Source organism: Lissotriton helveticus, chromosome 5_1 (genome assembly GCF_964261635.1).
Source record: "Lissotriton helveticus chromosome 5_1, aLisHel1.1, whole genome shotgun sequence".
Classification (NCBI taxonomy): Eukaryota; Metazoa; Chordata; class Amphibia; order Caudata; family Salamandridae; genus Lissotriton; species Lissotriton helveticus.
Window position 1 is genome coordinate 1,986,475,602 of NC_136065.1, and position 19,978 is coordinate 1,986,495,579.

At 51.8% G+C, this 19,978-nt stretch overlaps 1 protein-coding gene across 1 annotated transcript in view; it reads left to right on the forward strand.

The window, feature by feature from the left end:
- The window catches only part of TEKTL1 (tektin like 1), a 248,290-nt gene that overhangs the window by 102,631 nt on the left and 125,681 nt on the right, over nt 1-19,978 (forward strand). Inside the window, exons 3-4 of the mRNA XM_078641461.1 lie at nt 3,091-3,195; nt 16,785-16,998. Coding sequence (XP_078497587.1) covers nt 3,091-3,195; nt 16,785-16,998 — 319 coding nt within the window. The remainder of the gene's footprint in view (nt 1-3,090; nt 3,196-16,784; nt 16,999-19,978) is intronic.

Here is a 19,978-nt window from a genome sequence, read left to right on the forward strand (position 1 = left end):
CAAAAACAACACACATTACAACAGGCTATGTCACAGGGTATGTCACAAATGGGGTGTCTGTCCCCAAGGGGGGAAGATTATAAATCATTATAAACGTGGGCCCCCTGGAAGCAACCCTACGGAGGGCAGAGAGGCCAAATAAAGACACGGCAGAACATACTGAAAACAAATGGGCCCAAGGAAGCAACCCTTGGCCAAGGGGTCGCTCCCTATAAAAAACAAAAACCTGGAGTACAGTGGGCTTTTCTATCCCCCCCCACCCCCTGGGACCAGAAACTATAAAAAAAAACAGCCACTCTGCCCCCAGGGGGGGGGGGGGGCAGAATAGTCTACAATATTTATAATGCCCCCTGGAAGCGACCCTTGCCCAAGGGGTCGCTTCCTTTATAAATATACTAAAATCCCTGGTGTCTAGTGGGCTTTTCTACCCCCCCTGGGTCCAGATGTGGCCCAAAAAATGGGTGATCTGCCCCCAGGGGGGGCAGATAAGTCTAAAAAAAAATAAGGGCCACTAGGAAGCGACCCTTCCCCAAGGGGTTGCTTCCTTTACAATTATAAATAAATCCCTGGTGTCTAGTGGGCTTTTCTGCCCCCCCTGGGTCCAGATCACGCGCTAACATGGGCGATCTGCCCCCAGGGGGGGCAGAAAAGTCTGGATTGAAAAATTATGGCCCTAGGAAGCGACCCTTGCCCAAGGGGTCGCTTCTTTTTATGAAAATAAACATCCCTGGTGTCTAGTGGGCTTTTCTGCCCCCCCTGGGTCGAGATCGCTCGCTAAAACGAGCGATGTCGACCCAGGGGGGGCAGAAAAGTCTGAATTATAAAAAAATTGCCCCTGGAAGCGACCCTTGCCCAAGGGGTCGCTTCCTTTTCAGACAAAAACAATCCCTGGTGTCTAGTGGGCTTTTCTGCCCCCCCTGGGTCGAGATCGCTCGCTAAAACGACCGATGTCGACCCAGGGGGGGCAGAAAAGTCTGAATACATAAAAGTAGCCCCTGGAAGCGACCCTTGCCCAAGGGGTCGCTTCCTTTCCAAACAAAAACAATCCCTGGTGTCTAGTGGGGGCATTACTGGTGCAGGATCGCGACGCTGTGCGCGATCCTGAACCAGGAATGCCCTGCATTGGGACATCAGGGGAGAGGAAACAGTGTTTCCTCCCCCCCGATGCCTCAAGGCACCGAGAAATGGCCCCCCCGCCCCACCGGAGACCAAAAACCTACCTTCAAGCTGGACGCGCTGGAAAGAAATGGCTTCCAGCGCGTCCAGCACTTCCTGATGACATCGGCGTGCGCGACAGCGGCTGACGTCACCAGGAAGTGCGGGGGGGCCGGGGGGAGCAGCGCGAAGTCTTCCACTGCCACCCCCCAAAAAACTAACTAGATCGGAGCCCCAGGGGGGGAGCGACAGCGCTCCCCCCGAGGGCTGTACTGATGACGGAGCGGTTCCGTCATCAGCACAGCCCAACCGATGCTGATGACGGAACCGCTCCGTCATCAGCATCGAAGGGGTTAATAAACATGTGATTGCGGGGGAATATCAACAGACGGCTGGATAGGTCAAATCAAATTAAATAAATAAAACCACTTACCTAGCACTCGCTGCATCGCCGAGTCGGCGAGTCGGCGAGAGCAAGGTAAGTGGTTTTATAATTTTTTTATTTAATTTGACCTATCCCTTTGTCAGTTGACTTCCCGCCCCGCCCCACCGCTCTTACCTGTGCCGGCCGCTCGTGTGTTTCACACCTGACCATACTGTAGTGCTGGGGAATTCTAGATTTGATCTACCTGATTTGACTCACATACCCCAGATTGCAGGGCACGTCACCATATAGATTGCAGCAGTGTTTTTACAGTTCACCAGCCCCCTACATTTATATTCCTTCCTCTGTGCATTAATTCTTTAGTCTCTGCTTGGAGGTCACAAGCTTTGCTTGTACCACACTCAAAATGACCCTCGGCAGGACATTGATTTAGGTATGTGTGCATGTCTGGTTGTTCAGAGACCGGTAACCGTGTCCTAACTACATGATCCCTGACATGTCTGCCTCTTTTGATGGCAAATAGTGGTTTCTCTGTTGTGCCCAACTCATCTAGGATTAGTTCCCAATGTCTGTTGATCATTTTCTTAATTTTATTGTTATATGTGCGGAAAGTGGTAATGCATGCAGGTCTAAAGTAATTGTCATTGCCTTGAACCTTCCCCCTTAAAAGGGAATCCCTAGGGCAATTTCAATCCCTCTTCCTTCCCTGTTTCAACAGCTCTTTGGAGTACCCCTTCTCAAGGAGCTTACTGATGATGACGTCAGATTCTTCAAATAACCTGATCTCAGGGCAACATTCCCCTGAATTCTCAGGAACCCCCCACAGAGCAGATTATAGCTCAAGCTTCTAGGGTGGTGGCTGGAATACCTAAGTAGTAAATTTCTTTCAGAAGGTTTCAGTCTTAGATGTCTCCACCACATGAACTGAGGGGATGGGGGCACGGATGAAGGTAAATTTATACTCGGAAATGGTGAACCGCACACAAGTGTAGATTTACACCTAGGTGCAGGAGCAGATTTAAAAATGAATAATTTTACATGTATACATTTACTGTTGTGAATAGGCCCCACAGAATTTTGACCATTTTGTCCCATCTAGGCATCCATTAATTCTAGTTGTTTGGGTATTACTGTGATTCCTCCACTTCCATGTCTCCTGTGACACCCTTGTCTTATGTCACCTTGTGATGTGTATCACAACCAAAGGAGTGGAAGAGCTCCGGTTTAAAGATGTTTGCGAGAGTTGTAAATGTTGAAGAAGAGGAGAGGGGCTGGCTATGAGTACTGGTCACCTAGTCTATACCTTTGACTATGGTCAGACGAGAATGGTCAGTTGATTGCCTCTGAATTGAGCTCTGGTATACTATGTGGTTCTTGGGCAAATAAGGGAAGGCATGGAGGCACACTGAGGCATTAAGGTACAAGTATCATTATTCAATGCTCTTTAGGGAATATCTGTAGCTTTTAATTGTCTAAAGCTCTACTCATCAACTTAAGGTTACTTTGAAGCATCCCCAGGACCATCGCTGACTGTTCTCTGTTTCCCACAGCTGCCGGATAAAGCGGACTGTCTCATGAGCTCGGAGAGGGGTCAGCTTTTAATCCTGAAGACCAAACTGGAGCAGGAACTGCTACTAACAAAGGAACAGATGCAGGTAAATCTCCCTGAGAAGAAGCAGTAATAAAGCTAGGTTTCACAGTGTACAGGAAGGAAAATAATTCTCATAGGATGAATTGAAGAATAGAAGCCTCACAAGATGCTCTGATGAAGAGAATTCTCTCAGTATGCAGTGATGAAGGTAAGTCTCACAACAAACAGTGATGAAGGTAATTCTCTTAGGATGCAGTGAAGAAGCACCTGCTCACAGCAAGCAGTGATGAATGGTAGGCCTCCCAGACAGCAATGATGAAAATAAGCCTCATAGGCAGCTGTACTATCATCTTAACAAATTCCAAAACCACACTCTTCAAATATATTCGGTTTATGACCAAGTGTTAAGTAAACATTTATATTTTTAAGAAATAAATGTCACCAGGGCAGACTCATGTAAGAGCTTTATTACATCGCCCTTTGGTTATCGGGTAATACGTCTGGGACCCTGACTATACAGCAAGACGGAATTTAATATTTGAATAGGAGAAGTATGTACTATATGTAGAGTTCAGACAACTCTTAGAAGCTCTGTGTGACCGCATGGCCGTAAAGGTGGTACAATCGTGAACACCAGCTAGGGTAAGTCTGCGGAATAGGAGATAAAACATCACTATGTCTAAGCCTGTGACTCGCCTGACCTAGTAATGGCTGCCAGAGCCACAGCGCCCTAGTAAGTGCAGGAGAGAGCCACCGAGGCGCCCCCATGGCGGATTTCCCTGTCCAGAGGCAGCAGCCCTCTAAGTCCCAGTCTAAGACCCTGGGGCCACTATTTACTCAAAGTTGTGGCTGATGGGTGCCGGACCATGGCTGCCAGTGGTGACTCTCTTTCCCCGAGCTTAACTTTTTCTTACATAAACCTACCAGGACTGTGCCTGACCTCAATATGGCGTCTGGATTTCATTTGGACCATGGTCTCTCACTCACCCCCGCGCTATTCTGACAACCTCTGAGTACACCTGATCACTATCCTGACTGCGGAGTCCGACCATTATGTCCAACGCACGGTGGAGCTGCTCTGTTCAGCTATTGCGGAGATCGGCCTTGGTTCATCCCCTTGACCGTCACCTACCCAGCCAGACTTTGAGCACAGGTTCTCCCCGTCTCCCTGTCTCACCCATTCCACCCTCATCGTTCTTCTGTAACTCTGCGTTTTACTTGTCTCCTATCTATCTATCTATCTGAACGATGCCCAATGGAGCTACTGTGGGAGCTATAGGGATGATTGGCTGAGGATTCCCTCCTCAGCCGTCACCTACCTAGTCGGTCATTGGGCAGACTTTCCCTTCATCTCACATACCTCCTCCCCCTCTTCCTCTTCCTCTCCCTTCTCACTCCCCCTCTCCCCCTTTCCACTCTAGTTGGTCTCTCCCTCTCGTTCTTTAAGGTGTCACATATATTTGACGTGTAATTGTTATCATTGTTGTAACATTGTTGATCCTTATGTAAAGTGCTCTGATGCCTACGGGTCTAGCCAGAGCTATATAAAACTCTTTAAATAAATAAAACAAATAAATATGTCAAGTCAGAACTCGTAATTTCTGAAAGTCGTATGACCAAGATTGAACAGAAGTGATAAGGAACCCGCCGGGCCCGGACTGGCCGTTGTGGGCACCGGGCAATCCCCCGGTCGGCCGCAAGGGTGGGGGCCGGTTTTGGGCCCTGGGGGCCGTTTTTGTTGCAGAGCCGTTTTTGCAGCATAGCTGCAAAATCGGCCCTGCAACAAAATCAGCTGAAAAGCGGCCCTGGCAAAGCGCTCGCCCCCCTCCCCCCCGGGCGGCGGGGGGGGCCGGCCGAGCACTTTGCCAGGGCCGGTTTTGGTTCCCAGTCCGGCCCTGGAACCCGCATTAGAACAATTATGTACCTGAAAGTGGAACATTGAATGAATTATCCTAATATTGGGGAGACTTATACCTAATCATGTTGTCCTGAAGAAGGTGGTTGAAATCTTTCCTAACCCAACGAAACATGTAGGTGCATGCTTTCAGCAGAATCCGTTAACAACAAGGGACTAAAGATGACGAATATCTACTTTATAGGAACCTGTGTTTGACAGAGATAACGAATCAGTACACGTAACTGATACATGACTACTGTTCTCCCGGGTGCTCCCAAATGTAAAAAATAAAATTCTTTTTCCATTTTTGTTTGTGAGCTGCGTTGTGCTGAATTGTAGGGGCCACACACACAAAAAACTGTGCTTTAGATTTATGTGACACATGATTGGTTTTAATATAATGGGATGTGAAAATAATTGTTTAAATGTCTCATGATGATATGCTTTAATTGTAGACACACATATGTGTGATATTTAAAGTCTGTGTAACTTTTTTTTTCCTTGGCGGTACCTGTTTAGGAAGTGGAAATCTTGTGGTTGGGGTGTGAGATTGTCTCTCCAAGGGTAGTTCTCTTTTGTCGATCTGTGCTCATTTATCCTGTGGATCCTTGCCTTCTGTTATCTTATTTAAAATCTATCTGGCACCATCTGTATCCGTTGGTTCAGGCTGCACTAGCATTTATTTGCCTATGACATGCAAATCTATTTACGGGAGTCACCAGCATCAAATTGTACATCCAGCCTGATGGGCTGCATTGAGACACAGATGTACTGCCCTGAGACACAGATGAGATGCACTGACACAGACGGGCTGCACTGAAATACAGATGGGCTGCACTGAGACAAAGACTGGCTGCTCTGAGACACAGACGGGCCGCATCGCATTGAGACACAGACGGGCCGCACTGAGACACAGACAGGCTGCACTGAGACAAAGACTGGCTGCTCTGAGACACAGACGGGCCGCATCGCATTGACACACAGACGGGCCGCACTGAGACACAGACGGGCCGCACTGAGACACAGACAGGCGGCACTGAGACACAGACGGGCCGCACTGAGACACAGACAGGCTGCACTGAGACAAAGACTGGCTGCACTGAGACAAAGACTGGCTGCTCTGAGACACAGACGGGCCGCATCTCATTGAGACACAGACGGGCCGCACTGAGACACAGACGGGCCGCACTGAGACATAGACGGGCCGCACTGAGACACAGACGGGCCGCACTGAGACACAGACGGGCCACACTGAGACACAGACGGGCCGCACTGAGACACAGAAGGGCTGCACTGAGACACAGATTGGCTGCACTGAGACACAGACGGGCCACACTGAGACACGGACGTGCCGCACTGAGACACAGAGGGGCTGCACTGAGAAACAGATGGTCCGCATTGAGATGTAGACGGGCTGCATTGAAACGCAGATGTACTGCACTGAGACACAGAGGGGCTGCACTGAGACACAGATGGGCCGCACTGAGATGTAGACGGGCTGCACTGAGACACAGATGAAGTGAATTGAGACCCAGACGGGCTGCACTGAGACCCAGTTGGGCTGCACTGAGACCCAGTTGGGCTGCATTGAGACACAGATGGGCAGCACTGAGACACAGACGGGCAGCACTGAGACACAGATGGGCAGCGCTGAGACACAGACAGGCTGCATTGAGACACAGACGGGCAGCACTGAGAAACAGATGGGCAGCGCTGAGACACAGACGGGCTGCACTGAGACAGAGACGGGCTGCACTGAGACACAGATGGGCTGCAGTGAGACACAGATGGGCAGCACTGAGACACAGACGGGCTGCACTGACACACAGACGGGCAGCACTGAGACACAGACGGGCTGCACTGAGACACAGATGGGCTGCACTGAGAGTCTGATGGCCAGCACTGAGAACCAGTTGGGCTGCATTGAGACACAGACGGGCTGCACTGAGACACAGATGGGCAGCACTGAGACCCAGTTGGGCTGCACTGAGACACAGACGGGCTGCACTGAGACCCAGTTGGGCTGCATTGAGACACAGACGGGCTGCACTGAGACACAGACGGGCTGCACTGAGACACAGATGGGCTGCACTGAGACACAGACGGGCTGCACTGAGACAGAGACGGGCTGCACTGAGACAGAGACGGGCTGCACTGAGACAGAGACGGGCTGCACTGACACACAGACGGGCTGCACTGAGACACAGATGGGCTGCAGTGAGACACATATGGGCAGCACTGAGACCCAGTTGGGCTGCACTGAGACACAAATGGGCTGCACTGAGACACAGACGGGCAGCACTAAGACACAGATGGGCAGCACTGAGACACAGATGGGCAGGACTGAGACACAGACAGGCTGCACTGAGACAAAGACTGGCTGCACTGAGACAAAGACTGGCTGCTCTGAGACACAGACGGGCCGCATCGCATTGAGACACAGACGGGCCGCACTGAGACACAGACGGGCCGCACTGAGACACAGACGGGCCGCACTGAGACACAGACGGGCCGCACTGAGACACAGACGGGCCACACTGAGACACAGACGGGCCGCACTGAGACACAGAAGGGCTGCACTGAGACACAGATTGGCTGCACTGAGACACAGACGGGCCACACTGAGACACGGACGTGCCGCACTGAGACACAGAGGGGCTGCACTGAGACACAGATGGTCCGCATTGAGATGTAGACGGGCTGCATTGAAACGCAGATGTACTGCACTGAGACACAGAGGGGCTGCACTGAGACACAGATGGGCCGCACTGAGATGTAGACGGGCTGCACTGAGACACAGATGAAGTGAATTGAGACCCAGACGGGCTGCACTGAGACCCAGTTGGGCTGCACTGAGACCCAGTTGGGCTGCATTGAGACACAGATGGGCAGCACTGAGACACAGACGGGCAGCACTGAGACACAGATGGGCAGCGCTGAGACACAGACAGGCTGCATTGAGACACAGACGGGCAGCACTGAGAAACAGATGGGCAGCGCTGAGACACAGACGGGCTGCACTGAGACAGAGACGGGCTGCACTGAGACACAGATGGGCTGCAGTGAGACACAGATGGGCAGCACTGAGACAAAGACGGGCAGCACTGACACACAGACGGGCAGCACTGAGACACAGACGGGCTGCACTGAGACACAGATGGGCTGCACTGAGAGTCTGATGGCCAGCACTGAGAACCAGTTGGGCTGCATTGAGACACAGACGGGCTGCACTGAGACACAGATGGGCAGCACTGAGACCCAGTTGGGCTGCACTGAGACACAGACGGGCTGCACTGAGACCCAGTTGGGCTGCATTGAGACACAGACGGGCTGCACTGAGACACAGACGGGCTGCACTGAGACACAGATGGGCTGCACTGAGACACAGACGGGCTGCACTGAGACACAGACGGGCTGCACTGAGACAGAGACGGGCTGCACTGAGACAGAGACGGGCTGCACTGACACACAGACGGGCTGCACTGAGACACAGATGGAGTGCATTGGGACACAGATGGGCTGCAGTGAGACACAGATGGGCAGCACTGAGACCCAGTTGGGCTGCACTGAGACACAAATGGGCTGCACTGAGACACAGACGGGCAGCACTAAGACACAGATGGGCAGCACTGAGACACAGATGGGCAGGACTGAGATAGATGGGCTGCATTGAGACACAGATGGGCAGCACTGAGACACAGATGGGCAGCGCTGAGACACAGACGGGCTGCACTGACACACAGACGGGCTGCACTGAGACACAGATGGAGTGCATTGGGACACAGATGGGCTGCACTGAGACACAGATGGGCAGCACTGAGACCCAGTTTGGCTGCACTGAAAAACAAATGGGCTGCACTGAGACACAGACGGGCAGCACTAAGACACAGATGGGCAGCACTGAGACACAGATGGGCAGGACTGAGATAGATGGGCTGCATTGAGACACAGATGGGCAGCACTGAGACACAGATGGGCAGCACTGAGACACAGATGGGCAGCGCTGAGACACAGACGGGCTGCACTGACACACAGACGGGCTGCACTGAGACACAGACGGGCTGCACTGACACACAGACGGGCTGCATTGAGACACAGACGGGCTGCACTGAGACACAGATGAGCAGCACTGAGATAGATGGGCTGCATTGACACACAGACGGGCTGCACTGAGACACAGATGGGCAGCACTGAGACACAGATGGGCAGCACTGAGATAGATGGGCTGCATTGAGACACAGATGGGCAGCACTGAGACACAGATGGGCAGCACTGAGACACAGATGGGCAGCACTGAGACACAGATGGGCAGCGCTGAGGCACAGACAGGCTGCACTGAGACAGAGACGGGCTGCACTGAGACACAGACGGGCTGCACTGAGACACAGATGGGCTGCACTGAGACACAGATGGGCAGCACTGAGACACAGATGGGCAGCACTGAGATAGATGGGCTGCATTGAGACACAGATGGGCAGCACTGAGACACAGATGGGCAGCACTGAGACACAGACGGGCTGCACTGAGACACAGACGGGCTGCACTGAGACAGAGACGGGCTGCACTGAGACACAGACGGGCTGCACTGAGACAGAGACGGGCTGCACTGACACACAGACGGGCTGCACTGAGACACAGATGGAGTGCATTGGGACACAGATGGGCTGCACTGAGACACAGATGGGTAGCACTGAGACACAGATGGGCAGCACTGAGACACAGATGGGCAGCACTGAGATAGATGGAGTGCATTGGGATACAGATGGGCAGCACTGAGACACAGATGGGCAGGACTGAGATAGATGGGCTGCATTGAGACACAGATGGGCAGCACTGAGACACAGATGGGCAGCGCTGAGACACAGACGGGCTGCACTGAGACACAGACAGGCTGCACTGAGACAGAGACGGGCTGCACTGACACACAGACGGGCTGCACTGAGACACAGATGGGCTGCACTGAGAAACAGATGGGCAGCGCTGAGGCACAGACGGGCTGCACTGAGACACAGACGGGCTGCACTGAGACAGAGACGGGCTGCATTGAGACACAGACGGGCTGCACTGAGACAGAGACGGGCTGCACTGACACACAGACGGGCTGCACTGAGACACAGATGGGCAGCACTGAGACACAGACGGGCAGCACTGAGACACAGATGGGCAGCGCTGAGACACAGACAGGCTGCATTGAGACACAGACGGGCAGCACTGAGAAACAGATGGGCAGCGCTGAGACACAGACGGGCTGCACTGAGACAGAGACGGGCTGCACTGAGACACAGATGGGCTGCAGTGAGACACAGATGGGCAGCACTGAGACACAGACGGGCTGCACTGACACACAGACGGGCAGCACTGAGACACAGACGGGCTGCACTGAGACACAGATGGGCTGCACTGAGAGTCTGATGGCCAGCACTGAGAACCAGTTGGGCTGCATTGAGACACAGACGGGCTGCACTGAGACACAGATGGGCAGCACTGAGACCCAGTTGGGCTGCACTGAGACACAGACGGGCTGCACTGAGACCCAGTTGGGCTGCATTGAGACACAGACGGGCTGCACTGAGACACAGACGGGCTGCACTGAGACACAGATGGGCTGCACTGAGACACAGACGGGCTGCACTGAGACAGAGACGGGCTGCACTGAGACAGAGACGGGCTGCACTGACACACAGACGGGCTGCACTGAGACACAGATGAGGTGCATTGGGACACAGATGGGCTGCAGTGAGACACAGATGGGCAGCACTGAGACCCAGTTGGGCTGCACTGAGACACAAATGGGCTGCACTGAGACACAGACGGGCAGCACTAAGACACAGATGGGCAGCACTGAGACACAGATGGGCAGGACTGAGATAGATGGGCTGCATTGAGACACAGATGGGCAGCACTGAGACACAGATGGGCAGCGCTGAGACACAGACGGGCTGCACTGACACACAGACGGGCTGCACTGAGACACAGATGGAGTGCATTGGGACACAGATGGGCTGCACTGAGACACAGATGGGCAGCACTGAGACCCAGTTGGGCTGCACTGAGACACAAATGGGCTGCACTGAGACACAGACGGGCAGCACTAAGACACAGATGGGCAGCACTGTGACACAGATGGGCAGGACTGAGATAGATGGGCTGCATTGAGACACAGATGGGCAGCACTGAGACACAGATGGGCAGCGCTGAGACACAGACGGGCTGCACTGACACACAGACGGGCTGCACTGAGACACAGACGGGCTGCACTGACACACAGACGGGCTGCATTGAGACACAGACGGGCTGCACTGAGACACAGATGGGCAGCACTGAGATAGATGGGCTGCATTGACACACAGACGGGCTGCACTGAGACACAGATGGGCAGCACTGAGACACAGATGGGCAGCACTGAGATAGATGGGCTGCATTGAGACACAGATGGGCAGCACTGAGACACAGATGGGCAGCACTGAGACACAGATGGGCAGCACTGAGACACAGATGGGCAGCGCTGAGGCACAGACAGGCTGCACTGAGACAGAGACGGGCTGCACTGAGACACAGACGGGCTGCACTGAGACACAGATGGGCTGCACTGAGACACAGATGGGCAGCACTGAGACACAGATGGGCAGCACTGAGATAGATGGGCTGCATTGAGACACAGATGGGCAGCACTGAGACACAGATGGGCAGCACTGAGACACAGACGGGCTGCACTGAGACACAGACGGGCTGCACTGAGACAGAGACGGGCTGCACTGAGACACAGACGGGCTGCACTGAGACAGAGACGGGCTGCACTGACACACAGACGGGCTGCACTGAGACACAGATGGAGTGCATTGGGACACAGATGGGCTGCACTGAGACACAGATGGGCAGCACTGAGACACAGATGGGCAGCACTGAGACACAGATGGGCAGGACTGAGATAGATGGGCTGCATTGAGACACAGATGGGCAGCACTGAGACACAGATGGGCAGCGCTGAGACACAGACGGGCTGCACTGAGACACAGACAGGCTGCACTGAGACAGAGACGGGCTGCACTGACACACAGACGGGCTGCACTGAGACACAGATGGGCTGAACTGAGAAACAGATGGGCAGCGCTGAGGCACAGACGGGCTGCACTGAGACACAGACGGGCTGCACTGAGACAGAGACGGGCTGCACTGAGACACAGACGGGCTGCACTGAGACAGAGACGGGCTGCACTGACACACAGACGGGCTGCACTGAGACACAGATGGGCAGCACTGAGACACAGATGGGCAGCACTGAGACACAGATGGGCAGCACTGAGATAGATGGAGTGCATTGGGACACAGATGGGCAGCACTGAGACACAGATGGGCCGCATTGAGACACGGATGGGCTGGATTGAGACAATGGATGAAAAACAGCTGCCTACAACTAAACACCAACAAAATGGAAGTACTCATCATGGGCCCAAACCCAGACGCCTGGAGCGGCACCTGGTGGCCCCCCCCGTTCTCGGAAGCCCGCCCACCCCCACGGACCACGCACGCAACCTGGAAATCATCCTGGACTTAGAGCTCAAAATGGACTGCCAAATCAACTCCGTCTCGCCTCCTGCTTCCACACCCTCTACCTCCTATGTAAGACCTTCAAATGGATCCCCCTCGAACACAGAAAGACCCTCACTCACACCCTGGTCACCAGCAGGCTCGACTACGGCGACACACTCTATGCCGGAATAAACAAAAACCTTACCCGCAAGCCACAGAACATCCAAAACGCCACCGCAAGACTGGTTCTCAACCTGCCAAATCACTGCCACATCTCCCAACACCTGCGCACACTCCACTGGCTCCTCATCGAAGCTAGAGTCACCTTCAAGATGCTAACCCACGCTCACAAGGCCCTTTACGACACCAGCAATACCAAATGGGATGATGGACGGAGCGTTTGAGCAAATCAAACACTCACCCCCAGTCAACTGATATGGGCTTAATCCATTACCATTATTTAGCTCACTCCACCACCCCAGTTCAGACATGGCCATATGCAAATCAGGCTGACCCTGTGCCTTATGGGAACAGTCCACCCCGAACTGCCAAGCCATGTCTTCCCTGGACCGGAAATAAGCATCCTAGGACTGGTTTCGGATTCAAAATCATCATCAGTCAGGCTATCTTGAATCCAGTGGTAGTGAGCAAGGGACCCACGTCTGGGCATACCCTGCCAACTTAGGACGAACAAAGCGATACCAAAGGGGATGATGGACGGAGCGTTTGAGCAAATCAAATACTCACCCCCAGCCAATTGATCTGGGTTTAATCCAACACCATTATTTAGCTCACTCCACCACCCCAGTTCAGACATGGCCATATGCAAATCAGTCTGACCTTGTGCCTCATGGGAACAGTCCAGCCCGAACTGCCAAGCCATGTCTTCCCTGGACCGGAAACAAGCATCCTGGGACCGGTTTCAGATCCATAATCCTCATCAGACAGGTTATCTTGAATCCAGTGGTAGACTGAGCAAGGGACCCACGTCTGGGCATACCCTGCCAACTTAGGGCAAACAAAGCGATACCACGACACCTGACCAGCATACCTGAACAGCCGACTCAAATTCCACGCACCCTAAAGGACCCTACAATCAGCCCAGCTCTCCTACGCCGTGGTCCCTTGCACCAGAAAGACCAGATTGGGAGGCCACTCCTTCTCCTTCTGCGCAGCCAGAGCCTGGAACGACCTTCCCCTCCACCTCAGACAGATAACATCGCTCCCCATCTTCGCAAGAAACCTCAAAACCTGGCTCTTCGACAGTCCCCCTCCTTGATGGCCTGGAACCTGCAAACCCCCCCACATCCCCAGCGCCTTGAGACCCTTACGGGTGAGTAGTCGCGCTTAACAAACACCTGATTTGACAGATGGAGTGCATTGGGACACCGATGGGCTGCACTGAGACACAGATGGGCTGCACTGAGACACAGATGGAGTGCATTGGGACACAGATGGGCAGCACTGAGACACATATGGACAGCACTGAGACACAGATGGAAAGCATTGAGACACAGATGCGCAGCACTGAGACACAGATGGGTGCACTGAGACACAGGTTGGGTGCACTGAGACACAGATGGGATGCACTTAGACATAGATGGGGTGCATTAAGATACAGATGGACTGCATTCTGCGGCACACAAGGCAAGAGGAATGTGCCTCTAAGGATTATTTTTGTGCAGGAAGGTATATATTCCTTCACAAAAACAATCCTGCCTGTAACGCAGACACCCTTGTGGCATGTGGCAAGAGTGCCTGCATTAATGACTGGCAGCCATAAGAGCATCAGCACTGGGAGAGAGCTGCACTGCACTATATCTATATAAATATGGCACAGTTGAGCTCTCTCCACTTCATGCAAGGCAATGCAGCTCAGCGCAGCAACTTGCCCTGCTGCACTACGTTGCTTGAAGTGTTAGTTAATCCGGGACCTGGTTTTAAATCTGATACAAAGGCGTGTGCTGGTGAGATGTTCTTCGGGACTTTCTTTGCAGTGCCCAAGAAGTCCAAACAACTGTAAGTTAATTTGCAATTTAGGACACAAAACTATTGTAATCTGAATCTGTCTCACCACAACCCCCACGGTCTTTCTTTTAATCTAGTTTTATCTCTGAGATGTTTCTGTCCCTCACTACCTGACTGCTCTACTTGCTCGCTTCTGTCCCTCCTGGTAATGCCAGGATACTGCTGTCTCTAATTGGAATCTACAAGATGTCTTCTCATGATAGCCATGGTAGGCTGTCTGCGTGTGGTGTCCATGGATACAGCTGCTTTTTGCAATATCCTAGGGATGCTGCTGTCTGCGTGTGGTGTCCATCGATGCAGCTGCCTCTCATAATAACCCGGGGATGCTGCTGTCTGTGTGTGGTGTCCATCGATGCAGCTCCCTCCTACAGTAACCCGGGGATGCTGCTGTCAGCGTGCGGTGTCCATTGATGCAGGTGCCTCTCACAGTAACCCAGGGACACTGCTGTCTGTGTGTGGTATCCTTGGATGAAGCCGCCTCTCACAGTAACCCCAGGATGCTGCTGTCTGCGTGCAGGGTCCATGGATGCAGCTGCCTCTCACAGTAATCCAGGGATTCTGCTATCTGCGTGTGGTGCCCATGGATGCAGCTGCATCTCACAGGAACCCGGTGACGCTGCTGTCTGCATGTGGTGTCCTTGGATGCATCTGCCTTTCACAGTAACCCCGGGATACTGCTTTCTGTGTGTGGTGCCCATCAATGCAGCTGCCTCTCACAGTATCCCGGGGATGCTGCTGTCTGCGTGTGGTGTCCTTGGATGCAGCTGCCTCTCACAGTAACCTGGGGATGCTGCTGTCTACTTGCGGTGTCCATCGATGCAGCTGCCTCTCACAGTATCCCGGGGATGCTGCTGTCTGTGTACAGTGTCCATGGATGCAGTTGCCTCTCACAGTAACCTGGGGATGCTGCTGTCTACTTGCGGTGTCCATCGATGCAGCTGCCTCTCACAGTATCCCGGGGATGCTGCTGTCTGTGTACAGTGTCCATGGATGCAGTTGCCTCTCACAGTAACCTGGGGATGCTGCTGTCTACTTGCGGTGTCCATCGATGCAGCTGCCTCTCACAGTATCCCGGGGATGCTGCTGTCTGTGTACAGTGTCCATGGATGCAGTTGCCTCTCACAGTATCCCGGGGATGCTGCTGTCTGTGTACAGTGTCCATGGATGCAGTTGCCTCTCACAGTATCCCGGGGATGCTGCTGTCTGTGCACAGTGTCCATGGATGCAGTTGCCTCTCACAGTATCCCGGGGATGCTGCTGTCTGTGTACAGTGTCCATGGATGCAGTTGCCTCTCACAGTATCCCGGGGATGCTGCTGTCTGTGTACAGTGTCCATGGATGCAGTTGCCTCTCACAGTATCCCGGGGATGCTGCTGTCTGTGTACAGTGTCCATGGATGCAGTTGCCTCTCACAGTATCCTGGGATGCTGCTGTCTGTGTACGGTGTCCATCAATGCAGCTGCATTTCACAGTAACCCAGGAATGCTGCTGTCTTCCTGTGGTGCCCATGGATGCAGCTGCATCTCACAGTAACCTTGTTACTCTGCTGTCTGCGTGTGGTGTCCATAGATGCAGCCGCCTCTCAACGTAACCCGGGAATGCTGCTGCCTGTGTGTGGTGTCCTTGGATGCAGCCGCCTCTCACAGTAACCCGTGGATGCTGCTCTCTGTGTGCGTTGTCCATCGATACAGTGCCTCTCACAGTAACCCGGGGATACCGCTGTCTGTGTGTGGTGTCCATTTATGCACCTGCCTCTCATAATAACCTGGGGATGCTGCTGCCTGTGTGTGGTGTCCATGGGTGCACCTGCCGTTCACAGTAACCCTGGGATGCTGCTGTCTGCGTGTGATGTTCATCGATGCAGCTGCCTCTCACAGTAACCCGAGGATGCTGCTGTCTGTGTCTGGTGCCCCTGGATGCACCTGAATCTCACAGTACTCAAGGGATGATGCTGTCTGCTTGTGTGTCTATGGATGCAGGTCTCTCCCATAGTAACTCAGGGATTCTGCTGTCTGCTTGTGGTGAACATAAATACTACTGTCCCTTGTGGTGACTCAGGGATGCTGCTCCCTCTCATGATAGCCCATTGGCCCAGCTGTATCTCCTAGTGACCCAAGGATGCTGTTGTCTCTCATGATGACCTTAAGATGCTGTTTTTGCCTCTCATGTTAATGCCAGGATCCTTCTATCTCCCTCAGACCCTTGCATCCTGCCGCCGTGCCCTGTCGGACTGTGTGCGGGAGCGGAGCCGAGTTCTGGAGCTGGTAACACATTGTCTGTGCACCGTCCTGCGGAACAACGAGACGGAAGCCATTCTCAGCAGCAACCCTCTCTCCAACCGCACTCCAGCTCGCTGGGGTGGTGAGAGTAATGCCATGCCGAAGACAGACCCACTCGGCCCCTTCTCGCCAGGTGAGCCCTTCATCTGAAATATGGGGAACTGTGGAAACTCCCCCCCCATCTCCCAGACTGGAATCTTAGACTACACAGGAGACCCCTACCCTCAACCTGGAACTTAGGACTATACAGCTGCACCCTTTAAAAGTTAAAACGTAGAATTTAGGACTATACAAATGGCTTTCCAACCAAATAGCCCCACTCAAACTGGAATCTAGAATTATACAGGACCCCCCATTGTCAAACTGGAATACATGATAATACAGGTGACCCCCAACCTCAAACCGTAACCTTCTACTTATACGTGCCCCACCCCTTAAAACCTTAAAAGTAGAATATAGGACTATACTGATCATCCCCCTCTCTCCCTTACTAAACTTGGTATCTAAGACTACAAAGGATGCCCCCCCCCCAAAAAAAAACTGGAATCCAGGATTGTATAAGTGATACCATCCATGTGGCCTCACCGATAGATCACAAACTTGAACCTGCGGCCACAGCTATGAGATTTCCAACCTCAACCTCAAACATTGTGGCCATTCCCCTAAAATGTCCGATGTCAAACTGGAATATGCTGCTACACTTGAAAAATCTCTCTTCCAGAATTAGAACTGTGGCCACACATGTAAAACCCCTCCTCTAAAACTGAAGTCTGATGCCATGATGTGGAATCTGCCTCATAAAACTGAAATCAGGGATCCCTATGGGTGAAACCCCTAATTTCAAACTGGCATTTTGGGCTCATAAGGGTGATATCCCTCATCTCAAGCTGGAATTGAGGACCCACATGGATGAAATATTTTATCTCAAACTAGGATCTCGGACCCGCATGGGTGAAATTCCTCATCCAAAACTGGAGTTTGGAGACCACATGGGTGAAATTATTAATCTCAGACTGGAATCTGAGGACCGTGCTGTTTAAATTATCCCTTAAACAGGGTGGGTTAAAATCAACTGTTAAACTCATGAGCATAGATTTATTAAACGGACATGTCTTGGGAGTTGGTTTGATTCACATCTCTCCTTCGATCATCAGATCAGAGTAGTTGCTGGTAAGCGTTTTGGCATTCTTAAAATGCTAAGGAAATTGATTGATCTGTTGCCGATACCTGCCAGAAAGACCATTGTTCACGCTCTGGTCACAGCACATTTGGACTACAGGAATGTCCAATATTTAGGCGCGAACGAAGGAAGCCTGACAAAACTCCAGCGTATTCAGAACGTTTGCAGCTCTTCTGGTATTAGGGCTTCTTAAGAGATTGTCTGCCTCAAAAGCTCTGGCCAATTTACATTGGGTTCCAGTGCAAATGAGTTCTTTTTAAGGTAATATGTTACTGCCACAAAATTTGGTGGAACAAGGGACCCAGCTACCTGAGAGCTCTCAGTATACCTTACTGTACTTCTCGTAATTTGCGATCATGTGGAACCCTGCGGGCAAAAGTCCCCAGAGTCTGCAGGGCTAGAATGGGCGATCGCTCGTTGAGCTACCTAGCTACAAAAACATGGAATTCTCCTCCGCTGTCCCTGAAGGCTTGCTCTACTGAACAAGCCTTCCGTAGGGATTTGAAAACATGGCTTTTCAGGTCCCTCTCTTAATCTGTCCACTATTGCCTAGTTCTGCTTGCCTCCCACTTGTCTTGTTTCAGCGCGGGAACACACTGTTTGGTGCAACCATGTGCTCTCTAAATGATGATGATGATGATGATGATGAGGTCTAGTGGAAGTGGCTTGGCATATGCATGGTCTCCTAATGTCATCACAAGGTAGAATTCTTGTCCAACCCTTAATCCTATTTGCTACTCAGGGGCTAAGGGAGGGGCATGGAATGGAAACTGCATTAAGTAAATACAGATCTTAAAAACACTTTTTATTTCCTTCTTCTGCCTTCCATGTCCCAAATGAAAGGGGTAACAGGGGCAGCACCACGGGTAGCTAATGTAAGGCAACTGTAGCAGTCTCTTTCCCTGGCAATGACTCGTTGACACCCATGCTTAAGTGTTGTCTGATTCTGCACATGGGCGCCTGACCTCTTAAACTAGAAGTTATGACCATTGAGACCAAAGTTTTTGAAACATCTAGAGTCAAGTTTGTAGCAAAGCTAGGTAAGCTCTTATTATATTTCATCGATCTTGGCATATCCGCCTACATCAATCCTCTGAACACAGCCATGAAAGAGATGCTGTTGATCTCAGAACTGGTAAAAAAAAAGGGATATTTTAAACATCTCTGTGTCTTGCCTAGTAGGACTTTTTGAAAACAACAAGGGAACCCAGAGAAGTCAGCAAGGGACCTTGGGAGTCAATATTATTAAGGCAACAGTGGTCCCTTACAAATAATAATGCTTAATCAATAAATATAGACAAAGTCGTTGCTATATTTGAAATCGACATATTTACTTTTCAGTCAATTTAAAACATGAATAACACACAATATACAAGACAGGGCACAAGCCTGTACCCAGTCAATCACACAAGAAATATCAGGACAGGAAACATTTAAATGGAACAAACAAAAGGGCTTAGGCAAGAGCTTAACGTTCTGTAAACTTGTTAATCGCACAGTTTTGATGATAAAACAGAACAATATTGACACCTTCATACTTTTAAAGGGCAAATAAATCATTCCATGTGTGTAAGGTGCTCATAGTTGTCGACGGCGTTTCGATCCATTTAACATATTCTACGGATCTCATCAGGACATTTAATGTATGCCTAATAGTAAAGCAGCCTCATTTGCCTAAAGGGAGGAAGGGAAGGAAAATACCAAAAGACATCCGTAAGGACAATTCGGAAAGGACGCATGTATACATAGCGTGAATTTTGTGGGCATGCACTCTGTGGGAGGAAGGTTCGAGTGCGACAGGCTGATATCAAATCAAGTACTGAACAAAGGATACATAAACACATGCAAGAAAACGAAATTGAGGTCGGTGCATGTGCATGATGTGAAAATTACATTCGGCGCAAGGAGTGAAATAATTACATTCGGCGCAAGT